The sequence below is a fragment of the Pezoporus wallicus genome, unplaced genomic scaffold (assembly GCF_028554395.1).
Source record: "Pezoporus wallicus isolate ANWC-B61680 ecotype Strahan unplaced genomic scaffold, APGP_CSIRO_Pwel_v1 contig_6999, whole genome shotgun sequence".
In the NCBI taxonomy this organism is placed as follows: Eukaryota; Metazoa; Chordata; class Aves; order Psittaciformes; family Psittacidae; genus Pezoporus; species Pezoporus wallicus.
The window spans coordinates 2,942,708-2,968,471 of record NW_026640180.1 but is presented as its reverse complement, the minus strand read 5'-3'; the positions used below and the strand labels follow the sequence as shown (position 1 = coordinate 2,968,471).

The 25,764-nt window shown below is 40.1% G+C and overlaps 1 protein-coding gene across 3 annotated transcripts in view; it reads right to left on the bottom strand.

Moving 5' to 3' along the window:
• The window catches only part of BMPR1B (bone morphogenetic protein receptor type 1B), a 190,690-nt gene that overhangs the window by 7,179 nt on the left and 157,747 nt on the right, over nt 1-25,764 (bottom strand). For all 3 annotated transcript variants that reach the window (XM_057417963.1, XM_057417964.1, XM_057417962.1), the window contains 6 exons: nt 23,138-23,297; nt 13,820-13,922; nt 12,481-12,583; nt 6,347-6,443; nt 5,415-5,553; nt 137-329 (listed from right to left, as the gene is read on the bottom strand). In XM_057417963.1, the coding sequence (XP_057273946.1) occupies nt 137-329; nt 5,415-5,553; nt 6,347-6,443; nt 12,481-12,583; nt 13,820-13,922; nt 23,138-23,280 (778 nt within the window). In that variant the 5' untranslated portion in view covers nt 23,281-23,297. The remainder of the gene's footprint in view (nt 1-136; nt 330-5,414; nt 5,554-6,346; nt 6,444-12,480; nt 12,584-13,819; nt 13,923-23,137; nt 23,298-25,764) is intronic.

The following is a 25,764-nucleotide window of genomic DNA, read 5'->3' as shown; positions in this document are numbered from 1 at the left end:
AGTGCTGGGTAGATAATTGCAGAGCACAGCAGGTAACAAAGCGCGTAGGAAAGGGCATCAGACAACAGGAAATACGAAACTATTAAAACTCAAGAAACTTATAAGCTATCAAATAATTCTCTTTAATTTCACTCACCAAGAATATTTTCATGCCTCATCAGGACAGTCTGGTAGATTTCTGTTTCTCTGAACCAGCTGGCCTCCTCGGTGGTAAAAAAAACTTTCACAGCTACCTTTTCGCCACGCCACTTTCCCATCCAGACTTCTCCATAGCGACCTTTTCCAATCTGCTTTACCATCTGAATCTGTTTTGCAATTGTCCTTTGAACCTGTGAAATGCCAAGATGGGCAGTTACAACTTGCTCAGCATTCACCTCCCTCCTTCTTCACCTTCTTCCTGTGCTGCAAGCGTGTTGGAAAGGGGGATGCACAGCCATTGTAATGTGGATTTCAGTAAAGCACTGCAGCACAGATGCTCCCTGTTTTCCCTGGACACAGAATGGGTGAAGCCATTCCTGCCACTGTGCAGAAGCCTTTGCATGCAATCCCAAAACACACCATGGCCTCTCAAGAAAGTAAATCAGTGTGTGTGAAGGAAACATTGGCCAACAACCCCTGAAATTTTTATTTTCCTGTGGGAGGTTGCTACTTTTGATGGAATTTTTTTGTTATTTCCGGAAAAGCTTTGACTGAAAACACTCCTGGCCAGCCCAATGCACAACAAATTCCAAAGGGGTAGCTAACACATTTTTGATTAAAATGGGAATGTTTGTTACATGCTCAACACAACTAAGACTCAAGGCTAGGGCTCACAAGAGCCAAAAGCATATCAGTGCTCCAAAACTAGCAAAATTGCTCCCTAACACTTTGCCTGAAAATCCCATGGCTAATAATTTCAACATATATAAATTTGATGTTAGGAACCTCAACCACTACTTACACAGTTAGAACCCATGTGCCTACATTAATTTTAATAACCATCATTACATAGTAATAAAAAGTCAGGGTTTTTTTCTGAAGATATGGAAGAACAGCTTTAAATCTACCCTGTCTAGTATCCGTACCAGCTTTGTCAATGGCCAAACTGTGAATTGACGCTGAAGTCAGATGTAGCATAAGCTATATGCAGTTGTAGCATCAGGTCAATGTACTCGGCAGCATTGCAGAGACATCGCTCATAAGGATGGCAGACTCCAATATCAGATGGACTGTTTCTACATTTAACAAGCTTTTATGACTAGAAAAAATCTTGGATAAATGAAGCCTAATACATTCTCACAGGACTGGAGTATGCCTATGGATCACTTATTTCTAAAAGTCCAAAAATAAAAACTTGAGTAGATGCCGCAACACAACCCACTGGTTTTCACACTTGACTCAGCCTAACCCTGGTATAACAAGGCATTAAAATGCCACCCTCTTGTTCTTCAGTATTGCCAGTTCAATCCACAGTTAATGACTTTTGGTTTTTCAACTGGTCCAAGCACTTGGCACAATCTGGACAAAGGCAAATTTGAGTTCTCTTGCTTTTGCCATGATTTGTATGCAAATTTCAAGCAGTTTATTGCAGCAAGTGTGCACTATCTAAATCCCTAGGAAAGCTCCATGTAATCCCACACATTTTTGCAATTCTGGCTGACAGAAATGATCAAAACTTGATTTTAAAATCACTGGCTTTGTTATCCCTGGGAAGTCCAGAGGAAGCTACCAGTTTGGTACTGCAGAGCAGGACTGACACAAGCCCACTGGAGCATCAATGTATGTCCAAAGATGAAATCAAAACCTATTAGGAAAGGTCTATCATAATTTATTTTGTAAATAATTACTCGTTTTCGTATTAGGCAATTTAAAGAAGAAAAACATACAGTGGCATTTATAAAAGCTATTTCAAAAGTCCCAGGTTTTTTCTTCTGTCACTTAAACAGAATTTAGTTTTTCCAGCCCTGAAATGCATTATTAGACTTCCAAGATGGTGGCTTCAGTGTCATTATTTTTGAATAATATCAGTGAAAGCCAACAACAGAGATTAGCCTTAATTTTTTAAACTGATTTATTTTATTTTATACTCTCAGATAGTGATTGAACAACAGTTATATTACATTGGAATTTTACTGTAACATTTTGTAATGTCATTTTAGCATTGTTGCTTTCTATTTTGCCCATTTAAAAAATGCATCCTGAACAATAATGCAGTTACATCAAATAATTTGTGTAAATATATGTAATGGCATCATAAAGTACATGGAATTACAATACTTAATGATGAAAAGTTCCTTATTAAATTACATTAAGAAAATGAAAACGCATTTCTGTTATGGGTTTTCAGGCGGCAGAATGCTATGTGAAGGTCCTTAACCTGGTTTTCTCTTGCTAGAACTGGTCAAATGATTTCCTATGAACAATTTATTTTATTTTAAGGAATTTAGCTCTTTCTTGAATCATACACTGATTACAATTTCTAAAACAAATTGGTTAATCAAAATTGTTGGGTGAACTGATTTCATGAGCATTCTGAATGATATGATATGAATTATTTACACTGAGTAGATTGGGGGGGGGGGGGGGGGGGGGGGGAGTTATTTCTTTCTGTGCATTTTGCTGCTTGAGCTCTAGAAACAGCCAGGTAAGGTTACATGGCCCTTTGTTTCCCCTCCCTAGCTGTAATCAGTCCAATTACCCATTGTCTCTATTTTCTGCATTCTATTTTTGTGATGTTCAGCTAAATATGTTCAGCTATCTCAGATGAAAATTCAGACAAACCAACCTTTTGTAACATCAATATTTTGACTGGGTTGGCTTGCAGTCCCTTGAAAAGCGAAATTCATTGGGAGAGGAATTAGGAAAAAAGTACATGAAAAGGTAAAGAAAAAACTTTAATTCAGCAAAATCTTCGTACAGACTGCAATAAATATCTCCAGTGTCTAATCTCCTTCTCCAGTTTTGCATGTGGATTCATGGGGGCAACAGCTTCACCCTACACTTCTTGCTCTGTCAAGGCAAATGGGATTCTGCTTGCTTGCACAGACTTGACTGTGCACCCTGGCTTGTTGGCTCAAAGCCTTTATTTAGAACTAAATTTATTTGTCTTGGTTTAAAATTTGATTGGCAGCATTTAACCTGCAGCAAACTTCTCTGTCAGAGGTACAAACAGGTCAGGAGAAAGAACGTTTCCTGAATGTCAAAGTATCAATAAAACCTTGGTTAATGCTTGGTTTTGGTATAATATTTGTACCCATTAGAATAAATGTTTTGCACAGAAGGCAAACATTACTGTTTAGCATAAAGTGACATTTTGTAATAAATCTGTGGCTTACTTTCCTGGAATAATAACTTTGGATGTTTTGTGCTGGTAAGAAATAATACAGTTGAAAACAAACTCTTGCACAATAAAGTCTAGAGCATTATTGCCAGGCACTTTCTATATATTTGTTTCAGACGTCAACCCAGAAGTATTAATCTGTGCATTTCTAGCAAGCCTGTAGCAGTTATAGCTCTCTGGGAAATGAAGCAAACATCTATTACCAAGTGCAAAATTCATTATAGCTCTCCTTTTTCTTCGATGCCACAGAAAAACACTACTTAAAAAGAAAGTCTGGGGGAAAAAAATGTATGCATTTTCATAGCCTTCAGGAAGAATACTTGGTCCAGAAGCTGCGAAGTCTCCAGGCTTGAGAGAGGACTGGCAGAAGATAGAATGGTTTCTGCTTTATGGAGCACCAGCACCGCTCTGATAAGTACTGAGCAACAACCCAGCTGGGACGCCACCTTGGTCATTACAGCAATTGATTAGCGGGTTAGTTTTCTGCAAACTGCAAGAGTAGACCTGGGGACACCAGTAACACCATACATCCCATCTTAACCAGCTCACAGGGACAGAGGAAGGTATAAAGAACAAGAAGCCACATCCTGCCTTCCTCAATCTTTTTTGTCTCATGGGCATCCTAGGATGAAGTAGCAAGCCACGCACTGACATGAGATGCCTCAGGGCGCCTACTACCCACACGGACTGCTGGAAACACATCCTCCAGAGAAGAACAACCAAGTTCCTAGTGTTTGCTCTAAATTATTACACTATTTCTGTTACTACAACAGGTAGATGCAATAAGTGCAGACCAGGACCTTGATGTGGCAGGCGTTATCCAAAAAACCAAAGCAAAAGAAGAGCAAGAGCCCCTCACAATTAGATAAATTGTAAGCACTCCCTAGGAATGCTAGAGGGACATTGGTATGGGATATGACAGCGCTTTCTTAAAGCCTAGACCTAAATGATGGAGAAAAATGACCACGGGTTTTCCATGTTCATCACCAGTCACAGCACCCGCTTGGCAGCCTGGCTTTTTCCTCAATAGCTTGTTAACTGTCAGAAAACTGGATTTTTAAAAAAGTCTGCACTTTATTTAAATGGGGCTCTAAGCATTTTCTCCTGTCAGAACAAATTGTGTTCAGTCAGGTTTTTGCCAACCACTTATCCTGTTGCTTAATTTTAAGGATTTATAAAACCTCCAATTTTATTACTTCTTTAGGGTGTAGAAAAAAATCTGTGCGGGCAAAAAACAGGTAGATAGTACACGGTACTTGGAAACTGGGCAACATCTACAGTAATAGGATCAGTAAACTAATAGTTTTGGAAGACAGGAGGGACACATCATCTCTGAAAAAAGAAAATGAAATCTAATTCATTTTCTCAGAACAGTACTTTTAAATAAGTAACCTGGCTTTTTTATCTTGTTTTGTTTCAGCACTAAAAGCAACAATGACCCCTAGAATCAAAAACCCTGCTGAACAGAACTGCTTTGCCACAGAAGGTAAAACTTCTGCCTTTTCAGCAGGTGAGTTCAAGGAGTTCAGTCATTCTGGAGTCAGTTCAGAAATAATCACAAACTCCATCCCTGTGCCTTTAACCTTTGAGACGACAAGGGAAAACAATTCACTCTTGAATTCTGAACACACAGTGAAGTCTACACATAAAAAGGTTCCCAGTTTGATGAATTACAATTCCCTTTATATAAAGACGGTGTGTCAATGTTTGAAACGCTATTGTGTGTTGCACATAAAAAGCAAGAAAATAAGATCAGTCTGCCAGATGCTGTCTTGTACAGTGGCGCAAATCCTGATGAATTTTTGTGAGCTCTATTAGCCTGTACTTACTCTATGGTATCTAAAATAAGAAATGTACTAAGGTAAAAAAACACTCTTTAGCTTTTCTAGTGTAGTCTGCATGAAAAAACAGTCTCTTGCTTTCTAAAACAGCTCTTCCCCAGCTTAAATCCTTTTCATTTCTGGGAGAGGAAAAAAAAACAACCTAAAACAGCAAATGAGGACACACAAATGTATTTTATTCTGCCTCATTTTGTCGTCTTCTACTCATTCTTCTTGCCTTTTAAACTTGCTCTGAGATAATATTGCTTCCTTACCAGGAGAGGGAGTCCGGAGCCGCTCCCTGAGCTCTGGGACTGCTCGATCAAATCCTTCAGGGACTCTCCAGGGGGAATGTAGGTTTCATCCTGCTCCAGCCCAATGCTGTAGTGGGGCCTCGTCTCTTGGCGCTTGTATCTGCCATTTTACATGAAAGTGAAATTAGCTTCGAATACAATGAACACATGTGCAATGAATAATGCACACGGACCTCCACGTCTTGCTTCATTTATGGACTCACAGCTTTATCTGCTTCCCTGGGGAATGTACTGGACTTACTGCCCAAAACTTTCTATTTTATTTTTAGCAATGTTTGATGCTTTCAGTATAAAACTCAAAGACTGTGCAATCCGGTCTAAGTTTGCAAAGCAACCAAATGTTTTTCTTTCAGAAATGTAAATACGTTTAAAACACAGACCAAGAACTACCCAGTTTTATTTTACTGACTGCAGTGGATCTTTCAAGAGCTAGAGGAGGTAAGGTCATGGGATTTGGACTATTTAAAAACTGGAACAAATTGGTTAAACATAATGCACGTAGATTTTGATGACATTCCAGACATATTTACTTACATTCCTGTATCCCTCTCTTTTTTATGATCAGGTCGTCGCCACTTAAACACATTTAGAAGCCTTAGGTTTATTCACCCTATCTAAAATTTGTCCTGTGGCTTTCTCATACTCAGCAAAGAATAGTCTGTGCTTCTACCTGAATGGATTTTTAGGATTTTTGGCAAAGGATGCTGTATGAAATACATCTCATAGGTATACCTGTGATTAGGGTGAATAAAATACACATTTTTCCTTATCATAAAATTACAGTTTTCCATTTCTTTTCCTTAAGGTCAACTTCATTTTTTTCAAATTCCTGTCTATAACAAGATAAATGTTGGAAGGAACATTAACAAGCTCGTAAAATACTCTTTATTTACCTGAAGTAGCAGAATATGATGATAAGCACCAGAAGAATACTGCAAACAGTCACCGAGATCAGCAGGGCCTTATGGTGAATGTTTCCTTCAGCAAAGTCTGGGATTAAAACCAGGAAGGTGGAAAATTTGGAAAGGGAGGTGGTACAAAGTCAGTATTAAGAGGCACACACACACCTTCAAAAGTGCAGCAAACATGATTTCCTCTCTTTTCTGCCAAAGTCCTGTGCAAGATACCCCTGGTTTCCCCAGGTGTTTTGTACACTTCCTCCTTGACCCTCACTGATCAAGGCAGAAGCAGAACCTCCAAAAGCCTATCTGTCTTTTCAGCCCTCAATAAGGCAAAACATCACCTTGATCTGCAACTCCCTGTTTGACTCTGAATGAAAAAATCAATTAAGACCTGTAGCTCTGTATCTTAACCTAAGTGATCAGCCGGACATAGTAAAATTACTGCCTCTGTCTTAAATCACTCTTACTAAGTAGCATCCTATCAAGCAGTTAATGTAAAAAAAAATAATAATTGCATTTATCCTAGGAGAGAAGACACAGAGGACCATCGACCCCTAAGAAAGGAGACCACAAGAGGCATTGAAAGCATCTTTCCATCACTGCAGAATAATCTCTTAGATCCTGTTTTAAACACCTGAGCAGGAATTTTTCTCCTCCATTCACTCTATAGCAGCACTGTGTGCCAGCAAGTCCTTCCTGTGCTCATGGGCAAAACTATCTTTCCAGCAGCTATTCTGTAAAACACTCTGAAAATTAAATGTGTCAAATAACTTGTAAAAATGCCATTATGTAAAAACTATTACAACATTTTGGTCAATCTTTGCATGGGAGACTCATAGTCTCCTTTAAAGTATACCATTAATCTCCAAATTTGTACTCCTAACTCAGGCGAGTCTGACCTTCATGCATCCTCTTCTGCTGAGAACCAAAGAAACCTAGCACTATTTCTCTTTAACCTCCCCTACCCCCCAGACTCTCAGAACTATGGTATTTTAGCATGTAGGTACATATAACACCCTCACAGAGTTGCTATCTGATATAATGCAAATAAGGATGATGTTTTCTGCAGCTTTTCCAGCCTTGCTGTCTTGCATCTTTCACACTAATGCCCAATACATTGTAATATGCAAGAAATCTATCCTTACCAACTCATCCTGGAACAGCACTATTACATTTCAGATTTACAAGGGTAATGAGAAGAGATTCCTAGGGGACTCTTGGTTCACTGTCAGGCTTTTATTTTTAAGATCCAGTTTCTCCTTCTGTTTTTGCACCCAAACTATTTCTTTCCTTCCCCTTTCCACTACAAACAGAGATTATCTACCAACGCACCTTTTGATCACACTGGTCATATTGTAACCTGCCATTCCCTGCTCCTGGAGCATTAAAAATGTAAACATTCAAGACACAGCTGATGCCTTTGAAAGGGGACACTGACACGATGTCTATCAAGAAAACAGTGGAGCCCATCATTCTCCCTGCCACAGCAGATTTCTCCCTGGCCTGCCACTCCAAGTGGGCTGTGAGCTGAAACTGAGAGCCCACTGGGGAATCCAGACCTCTCCCACAAAGGCTGCTCAGCAGGGCTAAGGGCTCTAGTTCATGCTTTGTAAGCAGCATGGGTTGGCCAGCCATTTCCATCTAAAATGTGTGGTTTGTAACAGTTTAAGACGTTGCAGCCCATCAGCTGAGGAGATGATGAACACAGCACACATACCGTATACTGGGATTTCGCACTTGAGAGGAACCTGGATATCTGTCAACAACAAAGCTTTTACCATTTCACAGAACAAGCCATGATGGAAGATGGGCTTTTATGCTTAGCAGTAATGAAAGCTGATGTCAAATGCAGAGGGCGCAATTAAGATCTTGTTCATACTTGTGTATGCTAGGCATTATAGCCACAGAAGTCTGTGCATAGCCACAGAAGTCTGTGCATTTACACAGACATGAAGTGTTGCACTACCAGAACTTGTAAAGCATCCATACGGTTCATGTTGCCTGTGTGTGTCTGAGTATGTACACTCAGGAGAGGGATGATAATGATACTGAAATCTTGAATCAAATTCCAGACATATTTAGGGTTTAAACGATCCATACTCTGTGCTCAATGCTTCTAATGGGCTTCTCCTATTCAGGAAAGTCAGCAAAAGCAGTCTGATTTTCCCAGAGTGCTGTGTAGCTCTCCAACTTCAGACTCCAGCACTGCCAGATTTTTTGATACCCGAATGCAATTACGGGAAGCAACTACAAGGCAACATGCAAGACATAAAGGAACATGTCTTGATCTGCATGCTGCAAGAGGCTAATGCAGACTTCAGTAGCAGTGATGCTTACACTCTTACAGCAGGTGATGTCCCCTATAGCAAACACATGACCACTACCAGTGGTTCACTATGCACAGCATGGGTATGCAACTGGCTCTCACAGGAGAGGAGAATAATTTCCGCATGTCTTTATTTGGCTATGTATTATGAGAAGCGATAGGGATGATAAGCGAGCTATTGTCTCACCTTTTAAATACTCCCTGCATTTTCAAAGCATTTGGCAGAATGTTATTTGCTTGCTCACCTGAGGACTTCATAAACCCATTGGCACATAGCCAACACAAGATTAAAAGCATGCCCCCATTCTTACATGAGTAACATCTGTTTGCTCTGCTGAACTGAGCCAGGCTGGTGCTGCTGGAGACCAACTCCTTCCTCCGCCTACAGCCCAAGCTGCTCTCCACAGAGCACAGGACAAACCTCCCCTTCCTGGCACCTCCTTGACCATGCAGAGGGATGGGGCAGCTCAGCTTTGAGTCCACTTAATCACTGGCTCATGGGCTCCCTGGCAAAGGTAGTAGTGGGTACCAGTCAGTGTCAGTTTGTGTGACAGAGACTCTGTCCTTTAAGAACAGCAGCACTTTGCTTTCGAGTGTTATGTTACTTGGCAACTGCAATGTGCCAGCAGCAGGGTTATGAGAATGAGCAGTAGCTTCCACGGAGGCAGCAGTGAGCAATTGCAGTGGGGGGTATGCAAAACAAACACGCAGTAGCTTTTGGAAGCTTCTTCACATACCTCAGCTGGCAAGTAACAGCGAAGCCCAGCAAATGGCACGTTAGCAGTTTTATGTTGTACAAAAATGGTGGTGCGTGCTGGTGTCAATAGTGAGCAGCAGAAAGGGAGAAAGGGCCACAAAAGGAAGGTCTTCGGTGATACCAAGCTGTCTCTCAGTCATTTTCCTGTGATTTCCCCCTCCTCCATCACTTGATCCCCTCACTCTCCCATACACAAGACCATGCTGAGGAGTTCACTGAAAATGCCACCCAGCAGGTTCAAGGGAGAAGTCAGCATATCAAAGGGAGAGGAGGTTCTCTTCCCTCCCCAGTTCACAATGTTACAGTTATCCAAGTAAAAACTGCAGTGAAATCCGAGGCGTGGAGACTGTGTGCACACATCAAACCCCATCATTCCTCCAATCATTCCCTTGACCATTCATCACAAGCTCTACAGGCAGGGAGCCAGACACGGTGGCACCACTACTTCTGCTTATATAGGTTTTAAATCAGTAAAGACATATTTCTCCTTTTGACTGGTCTCAGCCTTCACTTTCGCTAGGATTTCCAGGAATACCTTTTATTGTTTAAAGCAAAGGTGTTGCATCAGACCCAATTAAGACTTTCATTTCCTTAATAAGACAGATGTACAGCTGGGATGAGGACTTCATGGTTTCTCTGGGGGTATTTTATCCTGCTAGTTCTGTACAGAGATGAACTCAAAATTTAGGCTTAGCTGTTGTTTCTTCCATCCTGCTTAACAAGCCTTACTTTGACCAGTGTTAATTCTTCTAGGTCCCAGTCTCATGTATGTGGTCCTGTTTTCTTTTCATGGCGGGGGAGTGAGTAGGGGGATGAGGGCAAAATCCACTTTTCAGTACATGCCAGGTCTGGAAAAGAACTTTGGGAACGTAAGTGACTTGCCTTTGTGACGTTACCTTGGTGCATAGGTTAATTTGCAGTTCAGCAACCTCTGACCTGCAGCTGCATGCTCTCCCTAGACTGTTTCCCATGTGCTATGACCTCGGACACAAGTTCATCAGAAGCCAAATTTCTGTTTGCTTTTAAATGCTGAGGAGCATACATATTTTTCATGGAATCCTGGAGGTCAGAAGGTTGCTCCTAGAAGCTTGTTTTTAAGTTCATCTTCTCATTCTTTGTACTTACAGTTTATGTTAAATTTGATAGACAATTCTAACAGTACTCAATCACAGCCTGATCTGTGATTCTAACAGTACTCAATCACAGCCATAGCACTTGGTAGTGGCAGTAGCATGTATTTCAAAACTATATCTGTACCTGGTTGTAGTGAAAACTAAGGCCTTTCTCTGAGATTTCAGATTAGGGCACAGCAATGACAAATTAAAACAGGCTTGGCACCAAGCACAACACATTTGCTTAAGGCCTTAATAGAGGTACTGACTTTAGCCCTGTCCAGCCACATTAATGAAGCAGTTCCTGAAATGTATTTTCATTTTATACTAGGAGGATACCATTAGCGGAAAGCATATTTCAAACAGAAGTCTTCAGAGTATGTTGAGTGAATACAACACCTTTTGTTTGTCCTGCTAAAGTGACAACTTTGCAACACAGAGCCGGTAGAATGCTGTTCCAAATCTATGAAATTTTTCTTTCAACAAATATTCTCTCTGCTGTTTTATGGGTCTGCCACCATGGTGCCTAAACACACAGAGCAAAATCAACATTGATCCAAACAACTTCTGCCACTACCAAAAGACTGTTTTATTGCTTTCTGTATAAGTAGCAGAGAGTATTGCCAAATAACTAAAATCTTAATAAGGCAGATGTCTAGTGTTAGGCATTGGTTCAGTATTTTTAAGTAGTTTCAATGTAGAATAAACTCAGTCAGCAGCAGGAAAAAATCACGGCAGTGTCTTCCTAACTAAAATTACATTTATTGATATACTAAGTATGAACAAATATTGACTTCTTTTTAGAGCTTCTCTCTCAGTCCAAAGAACTTTTTGAAATGAAAAAACCAACAAAGTAGTACATAACTCTTATGCTGGAAGTCAAGAACTTTATGAGGTTTCGCTGACTTAATGGCTTGCTAGTAAACAGTGAAATATTTACACACTACTCTCCACAGGTCTGATTTTGCAGCCCACCTGTGCAGAATTTCATAGACATGAAGGGAACAGCTTACAGGAGTGAAGCTTTCTCTGAGCATGCATTTGTGCAAGTATCTGCTGTTTGCAGATTTTCAACTCAGAACATCGTGATTACAAACTATCCTGCAACCTTGAACTCATTCTCGCAGACTAATCTCCATGCTGACCACTTCAAATCTTGGCCATTGCTGCCAGTGCCAAGAGTTTATCATGGATGAGCTTACAGTTACTTTGGAATACATTTCTATAAAATTTATCTGCAACATCCAGCCAAACTAGTTTTACCGACTTTCAGCAAGTGATGTTTAAACAAGCAAATGAAAAAGCTATAATCTTGCCCCAGAATCTACTAAGTTAGTACACATCCATTTGCATGGGCTCTTCCCCTACATTCTATTTTCAGCTGCATTTTTCATGTAGAAAAACCACTTAAGTGACTAATTATTGTCCTAGTGCTAGATTATCAGGTCTTTTATATAAGAAAAGCTTAATGGTCTTCAGTCAACCTGGACTGAAGACCTGGACCCAGATGTGTGTGGAGTTGTGAACAGTAATGCATGTTGCAGGGACTAGAAATAAGATTCAATTTTATTATCAGGTTAACAACGTACATAGCAAAAGGCATCCTCTGCCATGACAAACAGAAGTCTTTGGGATAATCACTGATAGCCAGCAGGCCTGTGCTAGGATAGAATCGTGTAACTAATGCATCTGGTGCTCACTACATGCATGCAACAGAAATAATACCAAGTATCAGCAACCATGGGTCAGGGCACTGCTACCCACATCACCTACAGGAATTCAGCAACACCGTTTAATGCAGTTTACCTTTCTAATCATGTGCACCTGAAGGGGGGTGCTCTGGGTTTGGGCTTGGGCTTTGTTTCTTCCTAAGGCACAATGAGAAACAGCAGGAAAAGGTCGGTTTGGTACTGGATTTACCTTCCCTTACCTCGAGTTTTCAGTGGTGGCAGCGTAGGGTGAAGGTGTTTGTTACAGAAATCTTGGCCTGTGCAACATTCAATAGATCTTCTTTGGTGTGGAATAGGAGTGTCCTGCAACAAACAATTTGATAGAAAGTAATTATCTATGTCGTACATATACATCATCATTCTGGCACTTGAGAAAAAGATGCACTTGTTAGCTGGACTGCAGGCTGTTACAGATTTCTAGGATGCGCAGAGTAAGGATATTTGCCACTGAACATATCCAGCAACATTTCATCCAGATAATTAAGAGATCCATTCACCCCTAACAGATTTCTGTTAGTGCCTTAGTGCTGCAGAAGGGACTGACTGTTTCTAATGGTGCAATTATTAGAACTGTGAATGAATCCATCAGTTAGATTTGTATTTAAAAAATAAGTTAACATGAGTATTCAAAACAGTTTAGCCAGAATACTACTGAAATTTCTGTGGGCTAATTTAGCTGTCACTTCTAATCTCATGGGAAGCTGGGTAAAATATCTTTCATGGACCTTGATGGTTATACTGTTCCTGTACTCACGTAGAATCATTTAAGGTTAATGCTAGAAAAGACAAACACTTTACAGTGACCTTGCTCCACTGCCCATAGCCATTCCATTGCTGCAGTAGTCATCAGGTGGTCACTGCACCTGAAGGGAATTTCTGGCACCAGAAATCCAAAAACTAAAGCACAACTTCATGTAAGACACGAAGATTGTTGTGGTCCATCAAATAACATCCTAACTAACTTTAGCTACCATGGACACTTCAGGAATTAAGACTAATTTCTCTAAATTTGAACTTCCTCTGAGCTGAACTGTTACTACTAACAGCAGTGCCAAACCCCAAAACCTATGCTATTGTTAGAAGCAGCTATAATATCACAATTCAGGGATATAAATTCACTCTTCTCAGCAATCAGTGTAGAGCAACTATTACGTAACTGTAGAGTGGTTTGGACTGGAAAGGACCATAAAGCTCATGTAGTTCCACCCCCATCTGCCATGGGCAGGGACACCTTCCACTAGACCAGGTTGCTCAAAGTCCCATTCAACCTGGCCTTGAACACTGACAGGGATGGGGCATCCACAAATTCTCTGGGCAACCTGTTCCAATGTTTCATCACCCTCACAGTAAAGAACAACTTCCCTACATCTACCCAAAATTTCTCCTCTTTCATTTCATAGCCATTATCCCTTGTCCTATTACCACCTATCTACCAAATAAATGGAAGTGAAAAATATGGACATAGTAACATCTGTTGATCGCACTTCAATTGAAAGCTGTCAAAAAGCCAAGCAACACTGGCAGCAAATGCTTTCTTACCCGACACTGGAAGTCAGAGCCCTCTAATCCAAGACATCCCTTAGTGACTAAATGTCCACCGGACTCATCTTCTTCTATTATGGTAAAGCAGTAGCCATCAGTACTGAGGATTGGAAAGAATGAATCAGGAAAAAGCTTTGAAGTGAAATATATGCTGCTGAATATAGTCTTAAATGTTGTTCCTTGCAAGGCAAATCTGCCATTAGCAAATTGATGTACTAAGGCAGGCTGGATGACTCAGGAACCCAAGGCAACCTACCTCTCTCAGTGCAGTCCAACAGCCTACAGGCCTGTGGACCAGCTCTTGCACACACAAAGGAAGCTCTGCCTTAGGAGTTCGCACTTACCTTTCCAACATTTAACACCTATAAACACCACTAACAAACATCTCAATTCTCTGCCTATGGTCATTAGTGTGTTAAGACTTGGGAGACCTATATAAGTGCGAGCATCAACACTACAGCAGGTCTACCCTGTGTGTGGGGAACAAGGCATGAATATTTGCACCACGGTGAAGACCTGAAGAAGGAAACATTTTTGAGGTACTAAATACAAAATATATTAAGAGTGATTTGTGATTCTTGTTTTAACGATATTACAAACTGCAACACTCTTGTGTATGAGTTCTTGAGTTATTATCAACACCCTTCATAACTGTTTACTTGGGTTATAAGGCTGAAGTGATCCATAACGCTTCTGTTTACAAGAACATGCACCAGGAGGACAAGTACACTAACAGATGGCTAGATGGTGCTAGTCCTTCCTCAATGAAGGTCAAGTGCCTGAACGCTATGGAAAGAGGGGGAGAAAGGCACAAAAAGGGTGTTTGCATTTTACTGAGACTGCTGTACACTGATTTCTCTGCACTCTGAGGGAGATACACACCATGCGCAAGAAACACAAACTGACTGATTTGCAGGAAGAGGAACCAAAAATAAAGAAAAAAATATTTAATATAAGACATTTAAGTAGTATAAAAATAAAATATTCTGTTATTTCCCCAGGAAAATAACACTGTTATTATGTGCAATGAGTATTTTTCAGAAGAGAAGAAACAAACTCAGTTAAAACAAGGAAATAAAAAGAAAAAAGGATTAGAAAACTGAAAGACAGCAAAATTTCGCATTATTTGTCCTTACTTGAATGAAAGGAGAATCTAACAGGGCTATAAAAGCAAAGGCAATGAAGATTAGGAAACCAGAGGCACAGTTACACATGTAAGAGATAAACACAATTTGTAAGTATTAACTACATGACAGGCTGATGCTGGATAGGATCATGTCAAATATTCGCAGTGGCATATTTTTATATTAGTGGTGCAGGGTCTAGCCATAGTAAGCTTATTACTTCAAATAATAATCTATCACAGGTTATTGACTTCTGGATTTGAAAAGTAACCAGTTGCACGTTGCAAATGACTTTCTCAGACAAGCAAGAGATGACTTCTACCCTTCTTTGACATTGTGCATATGAGTAATGCAAAGGAGACAGCAACCCTTCTGGATAACAACCACCTTGATTTCATTGCTTAAGCTTAAAAGATAGGAACAATAGGATTGCCAAGAAAAGAGACTATAAGGAATCCATTAGAGCAGAATATTATATTAGATTACATTTTATTTGTTTGCATGGTGCCTTTGATTCAAAGTAATGAGTAAGTTTAACCCAGGGGACAGAGTAACAAAACAATAAATTGAAATCAAGTGAAACACAAAAAGGAACTCCACAGCTAACTGTCCCCAGCAAAACCAAAACAGCTCACCAGAGGAAAGCAAGGGAAGGAAAAGTCAAATTGTTTGGGGGGGGGGGCAGATGCAGGAAAGTATGCAGCTTTATTTCTTTTTTTTTTTTTCTGTCTTCCATGGAACACTGATTCTTAGCTCATTTCTGAAAGTTAAATTCAGGCTCCTCAAGCATTTCAGTCCCTCTGAAAATTTTAGCCCAATTTTAAAAAGACAAAATTAGACTGGATAGAGCAAAACAGAAAAGTTGCAAAGCCTCAACAATAAGGATAAATCATGTTCTTTACAGACAGTGGAAGAGTAATGAAGGAAAAGTATGAGACAAAAATAGCAGTGCTGAGCAGAATAAACACTGGTACCATTTGTTTGCATCTCTAAGAAAAAAATAAACCAGAAAGCTTTCATGCAATGTAAGAACTCATTATCATATTCAAAATATCTCAGGTGTTTGGGCAAGAAGTAGAAGTGACTCTTCTTAAAAGAAAGAAGTACCTGCTTCCCCCCTTCTGCCCCTGACCTGTTCTCCTGGTTCACAGGATGTCAGATGGACCACATGCTGCAAGTAAAGAGCAGGGCATACCTCTGCTGTTTTATTGATTACCTCATACCTGTCTATGGCAGAAATGAAACTGTTCTTACTATTATAACAACTCAAAACCAAATCAGATCAGTCTGCATCATCTCCAATTCCATGTTTATTTCGTTGACTGTATAAATAGAAACATATGTACATTGCTGATACATGCAAAGCAAGATGAAACACCTATTCTCCACTTCCTAGCAAAGATTAGTAGTATAGAATTATTTCTTAAACTGTGTAATTTCAATACTGTGTAATTTGTTTCTACAAATGGAGCATAAAAAAGGAACTCAACCTGATGTTACTGAATACATCCAGGTACACATCCACTAGCTTCCACTACACTAAAGCAACATCTTATTAGAGTATGGTGGAGGAGAATGATTAAATACATTTTGGATGCGATCACTAGTAAGCACATGTTTGGTATGCCACATATTTGCCAAGTCAAATGCGAGCAAAATAAAGGGGGTTAACAGAGGAAACGCTGACAGACACTGATGTAGAAGATGCTGCAATAATTACAGATTACCCAAAAGAAAAAAGCAATCTTAATGGAGACCTTTACTAAATGTCAGAAGAGAGGAACAGAGGCCAACAGCTTTGCAGCTGCTCACACAGATGTCCTCACTGGCCAACAGCCATTTCTCACAGAAGATGCCATACTTCAGCTACCAAAACTTGACTGCTGAAGATTTCCTGTACTGCTCTCTTCATGTGTGATGCAGCCAGGGATGGCAATATATAACTCGGAAAAGCAAAATCTTCCCTTTGTTCAGTGCCTATCACAAACAGATCGGTTAAATATCCTGATGAAAAGATTCCTCATCTTTAATCTTATTTGCAATTGAGTCCATATGAGTATTATGGTTTTTGTCCACTCCTCTTTATACTCCTGGTTTCAACATCAGAAAGAGCTAAAGCTCTTTTCATTTCCATCCAAAGCAACATGGCAAGTTTCTACACTTTTAAAAAATTATCAAAAATGTAAAAATGTTAAATTCCATTATACACAGAAAGTAGGAAGTTCATATTCTTCTGTAAAGACTGGCTGAAATAATCTAATGCAAAAATTGGCTGACTCCCAATTTGCATCTAATTTACGTATTTTGTTGCACCCTTCACTTAATGAAGATGATGAAGGCCAAATTTAGGAAAACGCTGACTTTGGACACCATCCATAAACAAACAGTCATAGTAAATGTGCTCAACACATTTTCAGAAAAAATAATATAGTTAGCAGCTGTGCATCAGGGAAGTAACATGAAACCAAACAAGAGCATTACACAGCTGCTGAGCCAGATGCACCTTCAGATGTTTGCACAGCTACTCTGAAGGCAAGGAGAGACATACAGGTGGAACAAAGCAAAGAAGCTGGCTCACACGGGGCCACAGTTTCTTGCCACGAGTTCCCAAGATGGTGATGTTGGTCCTACCACACATGCTGTTCTGTGCACGGTACCTTTTGGCTCTCTGGGTGCTCAATGATGACCCTCCACACAGAATGGAGAATACCCAATGCATACTAGCAGAGCATCTTTTCATAGATGATATATGGGTCTATCAATCAAAATTTTCTCTATTCTACATGTCTTAACTATTCTCCCAGGACTGAGACATGACCCAGCCCACCAAATATGTCTTGCATTGTTCTACTAGATCACAAATCAGTTCTCCCTGACACATGGAGTCACAATGCAGAAAACGTGCCACTATGCCTATCTGTGAGGGACAGCCCTAGAAACTGCAGGCTTCACGTTAAATGTGAGATTTGACAGGGTACCTCTGCATTTTCACAAGGGCTCTCTAGCACCTTTCACTTCTGTGCAAAATCCATTTCAGTACATGTGAGAACTATCAAGGAGCAGTCAAAATAAAGCTACTCATCTTCCTCTTTTCCTTTTTAACTTTTTTTATTCCTTTCTTTTGTCTCCAAAATTTAAACACAGACCAAATGTTCTCTTTTACTTGACCTTAAGATTACACTGCAGTTGAATTTGTATGATGTAGCTCCTTCTTTAATGCTACAACAGACTTAATATGGAGGTTTGCTGTTACACTTCGGTTTTTTAATATAAGTAAATTTAATATGCAAGGGAAGTGTAAGGTATTCCAGCACTTTCTCCACAGTAACAACAAAGTACTCCCACACTGAGAGTAATTAATGCAACAGGTCACAATAGAGGGATTGCATTACTATTTAGCTTAAGGTTTATACTAAATACCTAATGGGCAAGACCTAAGCAAAACTAAGAACAAGGAATTTCTGGGACACAGTTGAAAAGTGTGGGAGGGGGACTTTGTGTTTCTGTTTAAACACTCGGGGTGAAGTCATCTGCATAGCCACACTTGAAACATACAGAGGGGGCAAGGAAAGACTGGAGCTTGCAAATATCTGTCTCTGTTGCCCTTTGTTTTTTTATTTGAATCATCAAAGAGGACTCAACTGCCTCTGGTACAGTACAAAGGATTCCATCAAAAAATGAAAATAAACAACAAAAAAAGTTTGAAATAGTTAACTTGTAAGACCTCACCACAACTCCTTTATCAGAAAATGTTCAACTTTACCCTAAAAATTAAAGGCGCTTAAAAGAAAAGTTGTCTGAATTCAGTGCTTTGGCCCACTGTGGAAATCTTCCTTCTACATACCAAATCACAAAGAAAATTCAACCCTATCATCTGGAGAATGGGAGAACAGAAATAACATAGCTCAAGTGAATTATCACCTCTGGTAACACTGGAAAGGCAACTTAATCATTTTATTGCTTTAGATAACCAAAACTACCTCAAGACACAGTTGGCCAGAAACACAATCAAGACCAGTAGACAATACGTAAGAAATTAAACTCTATCAGCTTGATCTTAAAAACCATCAGCATTATCTGTGAATGGAAATTAGAGTACAACAAGGCACCTAATCAGTCTCTGCCTTTACTGTAATCCCACTGCAGTCAAAACCAATTAAATCTAACGCTATTCTTTAAAAGATGCAATTAATTATGATTAGACACAAACTGCCTGTGCATTCACTCTGTACACACAAAGCTTGAAATGGCACGGTAAAACAAGGTCCTGGTTGTGTTCGAAGCAGCTTTAAGCTTCTTCACTGAAAGCCTTTTCTGAGTCGCACAGATGCTAAGAAAGAATAGTTTCAACATGCTGCAGGTTAACACACCCATTACAAGCAGATGATTGCAAACCTTCTGCAAAGATCTTTGTTGTCAGGGCTCCTGGTGAGCACACTAGAGCTTCATTAAGAGCACACTAATGAGCTTCAATTGCCCAGTGTGGCACCTGGGACACCCCTATCCACTCACCCACTCACATCCCCTAGCCAGGGCTTCTACTTAAACTCAGGTCTGAGGCTGAAACACCTCTTTGAGTGATAGTACAGGAGTGCCCGTCTCTAGCCTTGTTTCCTGTCTGGATCCAAATCACTACTAGTCATATGAAAGGACTTCAGGGCAGCCGTCTTTGCCTGTTGTGTTCAGGTACCCTTGGGGAAATGGGGTTGTGATAGGTGAGGATATGGCTGGCCCTAGCATCACCTTCAGTTTCTGGCTAGGCCACCTCATGCTCTCTGAGGCTAACCCTCACTTGATGAGATGAGCCTGTAATGGGTTTTCCAAAACTAGTGCTTGTGGATTACCCCATTTTTTTAAAGCACGTTACCTAGAGCTATGTTTTCTTCTGTTGATAGAGAATACAATCTGCACCTAAAGCTAGAGTGTTATCCTTAGCTTTCTAAGTATTATTGGACTTAAGCTGTGGAAATATAAAGGGAAACTCTGTACAGGAACACAGCAGGCTGTTAAAAGGATTTAATATAGATGTGGTTAAAGAATATTGACATTTAAAAATACAATCAGGGAGAAGGACTGGAAATAGCCACCAGATGTCCTCATTTTTATAGAAACATTCAGACTACTGGTACTACAGGCAGGATCTACACTTCAATAGATAAGTAACTATGGTAGCAGGCCAGAATCTTCAGGTGGGATGGCAGACTACTTCTTATGAAAAATTTTTAATGATTGCAATAGGACTAGCTATTTTATTCTGAGAGTTAATGTAAACACAGCTGGAAGTGTTTTACCATTGAACTTTCAGAGCCCTCACTCCTGGGCATGCAAAAGCCTTCCCTGCTTGGGTGAGAGGAAGGGGACAGTGCCTGATGCTCTCCAGAACCCCCACCCTGGCTATATATGTTATCAGTGATTTCCCAGGTGTCAGGGCTTTACCAGGCCTTTGGGTACCCCAGCATATGCTGGCTTCTCCTGCAGGGCTGGCAGATATAAACTGCAAGTCCAAGCATAGCTCAAAGCTTAACAGACTGATAGAGCTAACAAGAGGTTTGATATTCATTTAAATATAAAATGTAAAAGGCTTTTAGTGGCTACATCTGAGGGAAGCAATAATTAATGCAATAACTTTTAATCTAAAGCAGTTCATTTATTATTCAGACAAACACAGTGGGATCAATACTGCTTAAATTTCAATATGGAGAGATTTCCTTTACAGCAAGGTTCAATGAGAATTTCTGAGTGCTTTCAAACTGTGCCAGCACTTGTTTGGGCTAGATGAAGTATGAAGTTACTGGCTGACTAGTAGGAAGATCCCAAAATAGAGGGAAAATGAATAATCTCTGCTAACATGGTTGATCTTGGCCAAATCTTTTGAAACCTGGTGTCAACCCAGCCAGCTAACTGGAGACCTAGTAACTATTCTTTCCTAACAGTAGGCTTCGGAGTCTCATCTCTGTTATGGCCCTTTTCATATTTTGTCCAGAATTCCAGCTATGTGGTAAGGAATTCAAGAAGGAAAGTATTACAGACTAACAGTTCAGTAGATATAGGGAAAAGGAACAAGGAGTGTTGTATCCTTTGTATCTCACACCACGGTAGGGAGAGCCATAAAAGTGATCATCCTGAAAATGATTACTGCTGACAAGCCATGAAGGAAGGGTATTTAATTCAAGTTAATTCATTTTTTGTTGCTTTATGTTACTCCAAACACTTCAGCAGCTTTTCACTTGTGTTGCTCACTGGGCAAGTGGCAAGGTGGATACTGCTCAGGTAACAGCACAGGATAGGAAAGAGGAATAGCTTTAATACAAGTCTTTAAGTATTTCCATTTTCCTGGACAGGAAAGTGATTAATATTTGATGGGTAAATTCCAATTTCAATTATCATTTTGATGTCTAAATTGGAAAAAGAAATTTTGTCACTCAAGTAGAACATTCAAGCCTGAAATGTACAAAGATTATTAAGACAACAGGGGTTATAATTTTGTAGTTCACTACCACTTAACTACCTATCTTTGTGTATTAACACCTAAAAATAACTTTGGTATTTGACACCGTAAGGGGATTTGTGAAGAAAGTTTCTTTTAAGTATTGCAGAGAGGTGAAAATTCATAAATCTATTTTAATGGGACATTTACTCATACCTCCTGGTAACATGAAAAATGGTTAACATCAGTAATGCCTACAAACCAAAGTGCAACAGCAGGGCTTCCCAGCTGGGGTATAAACCTTGTTCAATGGGTTCCTTAACATGGGTCCCTTTGTGCTTCCCAGGTCATGGATTTGAGTGTCATCTGCAACTTCCCTGTTACTGTGCGTGTGAGACAGCACATGTGAAAGCAGTGACTCTTGCTGGGCAGGAACAGGAAACAGCTGATTCACACTGCAGGGGATCTGCAAATTGATATCAGAGTGGGGTTTACAGCTTTTTAAATTGACTGCCATGTGAGAACAGTTAGACTTAACTCATGGCTAGAGGATGGGTTTGTAGGAAGAGGATAGAAATGGGAAATGGTATTTACAGCTGTCATCAAAGCTTTGATACACTTCAGTGTGAAACTGGAGGCTGAACAGAACTAAGACTGGCTACAAAACAACACTCAAATCCAGCACAATATCTTCAGCAACCTTAGGCTTTCCACATTTATCTTTTTAATGTGCTGCCTTGAAAAGCTGACACAATGGTAGAGTCTCACCTCAAACAGTACTGTGTACCCAACTGGCATGGCTAGTTGGGTTCACTTCTGTGCCCTGCTTTGTTTCTCACATTCCCACAAATCCACTAGGCTATAGCTGATGTGAATATCTCCAGTATCCCACCTGCTCTAAGTAAGCAGAAAAGTTTAATTTTCTCATGTGAAATATGAAGGGCTGACCTGCTTTTCTGCAGCTGAAGCAAACTGAACTTGCACCTCAAGCTATGGCAGAGATGTTTAACCACTACCCTCATTCAGCAGCCATAATATGTGTACAGCAAGAGCTGCTTATGGGTGGGCAAACTGGTACCCTCAGTCACCTCTGCTGCTTCACGCAGTGTTAGGTCAACACAGACCACAGCTGCGCCTTCAAGAGGACTGTGCAGAGCTGGACATGCCTCTCCCTGAGGAGGCAGAAGGATGTGAGGAAGCAGAATCCAACCCAAATGAGAGGCTTGTAGTACTCTAAACACAAAATCAAACAGAAGACTATAGCTAGTGTAAGAAAATGCTCAACACCTCAAGAAAAAGATCACTATCCTTTTAGCACAGAAACAAGAAAAACAAGCCTTAAGGATCTACAAAAGATAGCTCAGCTATTGCAAAGACACACACTAAGAGCAGGGTTCTTATAAATGGTGTTCCATAGACAGTAATTATAAATTTATAAGCATTTACTGACATTTCAGTATACATTTCCATTAAGTCTTCTCTAACTGCATGCACCTTTAAAAACAAACTCCTACCTTCAGAATATTTCATATACAGTGAACTAACACAAGTATTATCTAAAACTGTAATGATATAAACCCCCTAACATAAAAATCTAAGTATGTAGCTGATCTCTAGGTAAAAATTACTTATGATTTTTTAGACACAATGTATAAACAATCCAGTTACTGCTTAAACAAAAACTCCAACACCCAACCTAGGACTGCTGAGCTACCACAGATAGGTTTTCCTCATGTTTCACCACCAAATAGATATCCCACAAACCTGCACGTGCTGTTGACTGAGTCCTCAGGACAGTGGTGGTGGCACTGACAGGACAGCTTCTTTGGCAGAGGGGCAGGTGCCGTGCTCTCACTATCTTCTCTTCTGGTCTCCATGCTCAACTTGGCAGAACTTCGTAAGGGCATAGTGTCTAGAAAATTTGCTATAAATATAAGGGGTGGAAAAACAAAAAAGGCATAGTTATAGGCTGGGTTGCAAGACTTGAAGGAAGGCATTTAAATATTTCTATCCATCAAAATCTGAGAAAGTTATTTGAGCTTGATGTTAACTACAGTGGTTTTCTCTGGAAGCCTCTGAAATGGTCACTGGATTTGAGGCTTATTGGGCCTCAGTGGCATTAGAGCAAATTGATGCTCAAGTTCTGCTTCTGCCAAAGAGATATGCTGTGCTTTCCAGACTGTGAAATACAGCTTTTTGCCTTTTGTATTATGCAGGTCAAATCCTTGGTTACACCTTTACACTTTCTTTGTCTCTCTACTTGGCACATATCTACAGTCACTGAAGCCCATAAAAATCAGAGAGATTTACGGTACTCCAGCCAGAGCAGAACATGGACGTACAATTCAACGAATTAATAAAGTTATGCTCTTACAAGTTCAACAGCACTTCCTCTCACTGAATTGCATAAGCACTACTTGGAAAATGAGGAAAACCAGTTAATTATTCATAGATTTTTTTTTTTTTAAATAGTAAAAGGCAAGAACGTGGTTTAGAGTGAACAATGCTGAAATATATGGAGGTGATTACTTCTAAAAATATCAGAGCACTGAATCTCCATGGAGCTGGTAGATTACAGCTAGACATGTTGGTGATGAGTTGGGAGTTAAGTCCCCTCCCCCCAGCTCTACTCATAAATATCAGCTTTCAGTGCTTGTGAATATTTTAAGCCTCAAAGACAAAAATGCGATCAGCATGAAAAGCCTCAACTGGCAGTTTCTCACTTTCCTTTTGCTTCTCTGTAAGAAATCTTACTAAAGGGTCATTTACAAGCAGCTGTCTCCAACAGAGTAGCTGAAGAGCAGGCTTGAAATTCTTGATTTACTGTTAGGTCTCTAGAAACAATTGGCATTATTATTTTGATTGGCTCCTGACCTGCTGCTTTGACCTTAATTAAAATCTTCCCCAAAGTTCCATCATCAGGACTAATATATTGTGGAGCTGGCAGAAAACTTAGGACACAAATAGGCTGGCATTCAAATTTACACTTTCCAAGAGTTTGAAGAGGTCATGTAGCATATGATTTTGCTTTCAGCTAATGCCCAGGGCCAAAACTAGTGTAAAATCATTGCAGTTTAGTGTTGAAAACAAGCAAATAAAATTAAAAGACATAGGAATAACATTTTCAATCAGATCATTTCCCATCTTCTAAAAAGAAAAACTCATTCCATTCTCTGGATCCCTTCATGACTTAAATTCCTGACTGCTAGCTAAGAAGATGGGCAGATCTTTTGCCTCTGAAATTTTGATTTCTCACCCAGCAGATGACCATGGAACATGCAAGCACACTTCTTCCGCTCAGAGTTGAATTTCAACAAGGTTGCTTGACTTCAGAGAAGAAAGACTTTCCAGCAGTCCCTTCCCCAGAATGTAACATATACGTAGAAACCCACAAGAGCTTGCCAATTTGGCAACAACTGCCTTCTGATTTCAGGTGTGAAATGCACAGTATGGGATGGTGAATGCCCAACTCCTTTTGCATTTGCTGCTGTGCTGTAACAAGCTGATGTTGGTCATGCAGCCCTGGCTCTATCTAGGGATTAGAAGCCCTCTTCATTCTGAAAGGTCTCCTAAGGAGCTATGTGCGAGTGCAATGAAAGCAAGGTATTTCAGGCTACTTAAATCTGGCTGCTTCTCTGCAGTAGCCTATTCTGTCAGTCTGCTTATGGCTAGCTTCCCGTCCCTGATGAACTCAGCACAGCTTGGGACAACTGAAGAAAAACAGTAGTATCAGAAATAAGGTTATTGTAGTCTGCTGAGAAACTTCCTGACTGCATCAGGGAATTAATCAAAGTTGAATGTCTGAAGATCACCACCAGACTCGTATACCTTCATCAAATTCAGAGCTTCTCTCTTGTTTCCACTAAAATACACCAGCATTTACGACGCACCTTCCACCACAAGGGCAGGCAGGCAGTCACCACAGCTTTCATGTCTCTTTGGAGTACTGCTCCTGAGAGATATTTTCCTCTGTAGGGCTGGGACCACTCACAACTGTCATGTGACAGCCTCTGTTACAAGTCTTTACAGAATGGGAAATGTGTGCTTAGAAGCAGCATGCTGCTGTTGTTTTTTTCCAAATGGGTTACTGAGCATCTCTCTCCATGCTTTGTTTCACCTGAGCTCCTTTACAGAAAGGCACACCTACAGAGATCCTGAAGCCAGGAGAAGGAAAACGGGGAAAATAAGGTGCTGAAAAAGGTCAGCATTATCCTGGATGACCATGAGAATAACTAATGTCTAGTGTAAGCCCTTACTAACATGCCAACAAATAATCCTTCTTAGATAAATTCTTCCATTTTGCTTCACATCATCCTAGACTTCACGGTAATTCATGAGCACTAAGCTTTTACTTTGAAATAATTTCTCATGTGGCAAACCCTTAATTGTTT